Source organism: Sceloporus undulatus, chromosome 2, assembly GCF_019175285.1.
Source record: "Sceloporus undulatus isolate JIND9_A2432 ecotype Alabama chromosome 2, SceUnd_v1.1, whole genome shotgun sequence".
NCBI lineage: Eukaryota > Metazoa > Chordata > Lepidosauria > Squamata > Phrynosomatidae > Sceloporus > Sceloporus undulatus.
In genome coordinates, this window is record NC_056523.1 from 260868339 (window position 1) to 260874338 (window position 6000).

Consider the following 6000-nt stretch of genomic DNA (forward strand, 5'->3'; position numbering starts at 1 on the left):
GACAGGATCAAAATTCAAAATGACTTGAATAGACTAGAAAGCTGGACCAAAGCTAACAGAATGAAATTCAACACGGAGAAATGTAAGGTACTGCACTTAGGGCAGAAAAATGAAATGAACTGATATAGGATGGGTGACACCTGGCTGAATGAAACTACGTGTGAAAGGGATCTAGGAGTCCAAGTGGACCACAAGTTGAACATGAGTCAACAGTGCGATGCGGCAGCTAACAAGGCCAATGCTATTTTAGGCTGCATCAATAGAAGTATAGTGTCTAGATCAAGAGAAGTAATAGTGCCACTGTATTCTGATCTGGTCAGGCCCCACCTAGAATATTGTGTCCAGTTCTGGGCACCACAATTTTAAAAGGACATTGAGAAACTGGAGTGTGTCCAAAGGAGGGCAACTAAAATGGTGAAGAGTCTGGAAACCATGCCCTATGAGGAACAATTTAGGGAGTTGGGGATGTTTAGCCTGGAGAAGAGAAGGTTAAGAGGTGATATGATAGCCCTGTTTAAATATTTGAAGGGATGTCATAGTGAGGAGGGAGCAAGCTTGTTTTCTGTTGCTCCAGAGACTAGAACATGGATGCAAGCTACAGGAAAAGAGATTCCACCTTAACATTAGGAGGAACTTCCTGACAGTAAGGGCTGTTTGACAGTGGAACAAACTCCCTCGGAGTGTAGTGGAGTCTCCTTCCTTAGAGGTCTTCAAACAGAGGCTGGATGGCCATCTGTCAGGGATGCTTTGATGGAGAGTTCCTGCATGGCGGGAGGGTTGGACTGGATGACCCTTGCGGTCTCTTCCAACTCTATGATTCTAACTAAATTTTGTACACTGTAAACTGGTGGTGGTGGGGAGATGGTTCTCCTGATATTCCTGGACTGTAACTCCAAGAATCTCTCACTTTTCAGACAGATGGAAACTATAGGCAAAAAAGATCTTGAGGACTTCAGTTGCCTATCCCAGCCGTAAAATATTTATTTATTTCCCCCCCTCTCTCCCAACCTATATTTGTGCAAGAAAAGCCAGCATAGTGTAGTGGTTTGGATTTGGGAATAGGACCTTGGCAAACCAAAAAATAACAATTTGTGTAAGAACATTAAGAGCTGGATGTCTCTGTATTTTCACAATATTTTAGATAGCTTACCATCCCTTATGTTAAACAGAATTAAGCAATAAAAATGAGACAGAGAGCATCTTGGAGGAAGGGCAGAATATAAATGTAACCAGTAAAATAACTGGATATTTTTTTAGTAGCACAACATTCTGGATGCCTTCCTTGGCAGGAGAGTTACAATGACATTGCAGCAAATACATCAGAATATATTGTAGCAGTATCTGTTTTTGCACAGTAATCGCTATCATTCAGTACATCAGTCAGCTGGCCATAACCCAGACAAATACTGCTTGTTACACCATAATAATTTCAGCCTGGTTCCTGCTACATCTGCAGGCTACAGATACTTCATCATCATGGAGACATATCTAGGTGTTCGCTTGTATAAATAATTGGACCCTTGCTAGGAATTTCTATTGCTAAGGTCAAAACAGCAGTGTAAAATCAAAACTGTCTATTAGGTAAAATAAATATAGTTTGCAAACACAATTTGATAGCCCCCCCCCCCCCATCCATTCTATCTTTCTGGTGTCTGGTACAACACAAATACCTAAGATGTCTTTCAGGTGACACCTTATAGTTAGTTTTATAAGATGACAACAATCTGGGAAGTTATTCTGAATACAGTAAAATATTTTCTGGAGTTTGATTTGTGTCTGTTTCCATTTTAGGGACAGATATCAGAGGATGACAAAGTTAGATACAGTGGTACCTCGGGATACGAAATACCCAGGTTACGAAATTTTCGGGATACGAAAAAATCCCATAGGGAATTATTGTTTCGGGTTACGAATGTTTTTTCGGGTTACGAAAAACTTTTGGTGCTTTTTTCGGCTTTTTCGCACGGAATCGCGGCTTTTCCCCATTAGCGCCTATGGCAATTCGGCTTACGAAGGCTTTTCGGGTTACGAAAGCGGCCGCGTTACGAATTAATTTCGTAACCCGAGGCACCACTGTATTTGCTATAATTCTGAGGCAGGTGAAAGGCCTCAATCATATAGCAGAATGGGCAGCAACAGAGAGGGCAGGGGCTATATTTCAACCCCTAATGGGCTGCACTAGTACACCAAACCCCCAAGATTACCTAATTTTTTAAAAAATTATCTATTAAGACCTGACATCACAGAGGTAGCGTTTATCTTACATCATAGATGTACTTATCAATTATGAAAAGATCATCATTTTGTGACTGTGGCAATAGTGTCACCTACATACTGATGGGACTGAACCCTAAAACTCTGGACAAACTCTTCCAGCATTTCATGTATATGTTAAGCAGCATGGGGGACAAAACAGATTCATGAGGGACTGCACACGCTAACCACCAAGGGGTCGAACAAGAATTTCCCAGCACTACCTTCTGGGTTCACTCCTCCGGAAAATAACAAAGCCACCATAAACAGTGCCTCCAAATCCCATGCTAGAAGGACACTATGGTCAATGGTATTCAAAACCACTCAGAGGTCTAGCAGAACCAATAGGGACACAGGGTCCCAACAGACAGGCCAAAATAAAGCTGCTTTGGGTCACTTTGGAGGTATGTTGTTTAAATGATGCATGCGTCCTAAGAGGCTGGAAGCCGCATCAAAGCCATGCTCCAGTTCTAAGGACTGGAGTGCAGCTTTGGTGTAGCTTCTGGCAGGGATGTAGCCAAGGGGGGGGGGGACCTTGGGGTCCGGACCCCCCCCTTCCATTAGAAAAATGAATGGTGTGTGCTGCTGTGCCGCTGCACCCAAGACCCATTATAAGGTGGCACTTAGTCTGGACCCCCCCCCTTCCTAAAATCCTGACTACGTCCCTGCTTCTGGCCTCTTAAAATGCATGTGTCATTTAAACAGCATATCTCCACAGTGACCCAAAGCAGCTTTATTTTGACTTGTTTGTTCGGGCCCATACTCCCCCTTTTAGTTCTTGGCTTCTGTCATCTGCCAAAGTGACCAAAGCCATTTCTGTCTCACATCAAAGCCTGAAATCAGATTGAAATAAATTAATCTAGATGATTATTATTGTTTTTGGATGCACCTCCCTTTGAGATTAAGGGGGTACACTGGAAGTACTTTGCCCAAGCATTGCCCTGGCATTCTCTAGCTAGAACATACTACATCCATTGGGTGATGAGAGTCAAATACACTTCAGCCATTTCACTTTGCCAGTGTTTTACATGAGCAAATACAAAGAAGTCTGACATCCTTACATAGCACTACTGAAGGGCTGTGTGTATATTCTGCTTATGTAAGAAACACATGAAATTATATAGACTTCATTATTTGGTTTCCATTCTCATATTCCTCAGCTAGTTCATTAGAATTAGTTACGGATGCCCATGAATTGTCAATACTGATCAGAAATACATTTGATTCAATCAGTTTTGTGCTTAATAAGTAGCACAATCCAGGTAATTAAACTGGATTGTCAGTACAGTCTATAAAGGTACACTGGGTGTTTTGATTTAGGTCAGAAATGAACAGCATGTGGCTCACAGTCTGAATATGGGTTCCTCTTTGTATTTGTGGTCTTTGCAGTTTCCAAATTTGGTGGTACAATAGCGTTTGTCAACCACACACAATCCACTGAAAACAAGGCACATGGAGAGCATTGTTTGTTTGAGAGAATAATTGGGATCCTGGGATCTTCCTGTTTTTGGATACTGGAATTGTTGCTGTTTTGTTTTGTTTTTTAAAAAAACCCAGTTGCCATTTCATTGCCAGTTTTCAATTATGTTAGGTGATGGAGATGATGGCAATAGTGACGCTGTCTATGCACAGGACACAAGAAGATCAAATGCGTATAACTGGCTCTTTTAGACTCTGGTCTGCTCATTTCTTATGCGCATGTAAAATATTATACTCGCTGTTCTGTATGCCTATGGACAGTCAACTTTGAGATACATGTGGAAGTAGAACATAGGTTACCCTCTAAGGGCGTCTCATTCTGTTAATGTTCAGTCCATGGCACTATTGCATATTTTATCCATCATTCAGTTCTGCTCCATATTTTTCATTAAACATTAAAAAAGTCTTTTCAAAATACACATTTGAATGTTATCCTTTCTTTGAAAGTACAGTGGGCCATTGGTATCTGCTGGGGTTTGGATCCAGGATTCCCCAATGAATACCAAAATCTGTGGATGGTCAAGTCCCATTAAATACAGTGGTGTTATGAAATGATATCTCTTACAGAAAATGGCAAAAACAATGTTTACTTTTGCAATTTATGTTATTTTTGAATATTTTCAACCTGTGGATAGTTAAATCCATTGATAAAAAAAATCTGTGGATACATAAAGCTGACTTTATACTGTTCAATGCAGGGATTTAGCTACAGAATGTATGTTGGGGCGGAGGCAGCATGAAGAGAATAAGGAAATTGTGACTCAAATAAAGATTCTGCCCCAATGACTTTTGCCCTTGTTCCTGAAATATGTAGCATTTCAGTCACGTAGAACCTCAGCTGAGCATTTAGAAATAGAGTTTAGGTATCTGATGAAACAAACAAAACACAGCAAATATACAAGTTATAAGTACATACAGTTATCACTGTCTCACTATCTAAAATTGGGGGTCTAAATGTAAATTTCATTGTGGGGGTAGAATTCATATTTGTGGGTGAATCAAAGTGTTCATTTTGCCTCCTCTCATAGCTACACACTTGCTTAAATGCATATTTTGATACATTTATACTGCTGAGAACCATGCCACAACATTAGCAAAAGTGCAAAATACACTGGAAAGTGGAGTTCCAATCTGAGCAATGTAGATCTGTTTGTTTATTATGTGAATTCACAATGAAGGAAAATATTCATGTAGCCTACAGTTTTAGACTCTGCATATACATTCTGGGAAAGAAAAATAAATTTCTGTGATACTACTCTGTTTCTGAAATGGGGCCAGGCAGAATCTTCTGTGACAGCACAGTCCTAACTTTTTATTGATAGGGTAGAGTCAGTCCTTGTGGAACAGAGAACTTATTTGACCAGAGTCTTGATCAAAATGAAAACATTACTGATCGCTAGAAAGGTATCATTTATGTTCATTGCCACTTGTCAAGTGTCTAGCGATGAGCAAATGTATATCATTTTGCTTCCTTGCATTCAGACTTTGAGACTTTTGGTCAATTCTGATTTAAAAAATTAACCAAATTAAGTTGTCACCAATCCCTACTGATGTCCTACCTGGAAGCAGCCCAAAGCAATCCACAGTGTTGGAATGGACCTAATAATATTTTATTAAATCAAAATATATTCAGGAAAAGGTTGCAATGAAAAAACAAAACAAAACATCAGAATCCAAGTTCATTAACATACCTTATAAACACTGAACCAGTGTCATCCATAGGGCTGAGGGGAGAAGGTTCACCACTTGATGTCTGGAAGCTGGATTGACTCTTGTATGAAACATCCCAGTCATCAGACGTGTGCCTTTTCCTCACCATATTGGATAAAGAACCAGTGCTTCTCACCTAAAACAGTATAGGCATTTGCGGATATGTGACATGGATTCTTACTCTGAATTTACCTGAAGCAGGAAGGGCTTTTTCCCCTCCAGTTTTAATAAGTTACTGATTTGCATGATGTCACATTCTGTTTTAACTACTGATGGGCAACCCTTTGTGTACCTGTCTTAAGGCAGTCTTATTGACTTTGGCACAAAGTCTTCAGGTTAGTCATATAAAAGCTCCACTAAAGGCATCAAAGAGTGCGAGAGAAAGATATTAATTTAATTTTGAACACATTTTATTTTATTTTTTAAATATTTGATCCTGCACCTCATACATTATATTATTCTACCTTTACACAAAGCTAAGCAGCATTGGTAGGCACAGCTTGACAAATCTATATTATAAACTGAACCCTCACATTAGAAATGGGCTACTTTAGAATA

At 39.8% G+C, this 6000-nt stretch overlaps 1 protein-coding gene across 1 annotated transcript in view; it reads right to left on the reverse strand.

Annotated features, from left to right (window-relative positions):
* Positions 1-5644, reverse strand: part of GRAMD2B (GRAM domain containing 2B) — a 68253-nt gene extending 62609 nt beyond the window's left edge. The window contains exon 1 of the mRNA XM_042451120.1: positions 5424-5644. Coding sequence (XP_042307054.1) covers positions 5424-5551 — 128 coding nt within the window. The 5' untranslated portion in view covers positions 5552-5644. The remainder of the gene's footprint in view (positions 1-5423) is intronic.
* Positions 5645-6000: the final 356 nt, after the last annotated feature.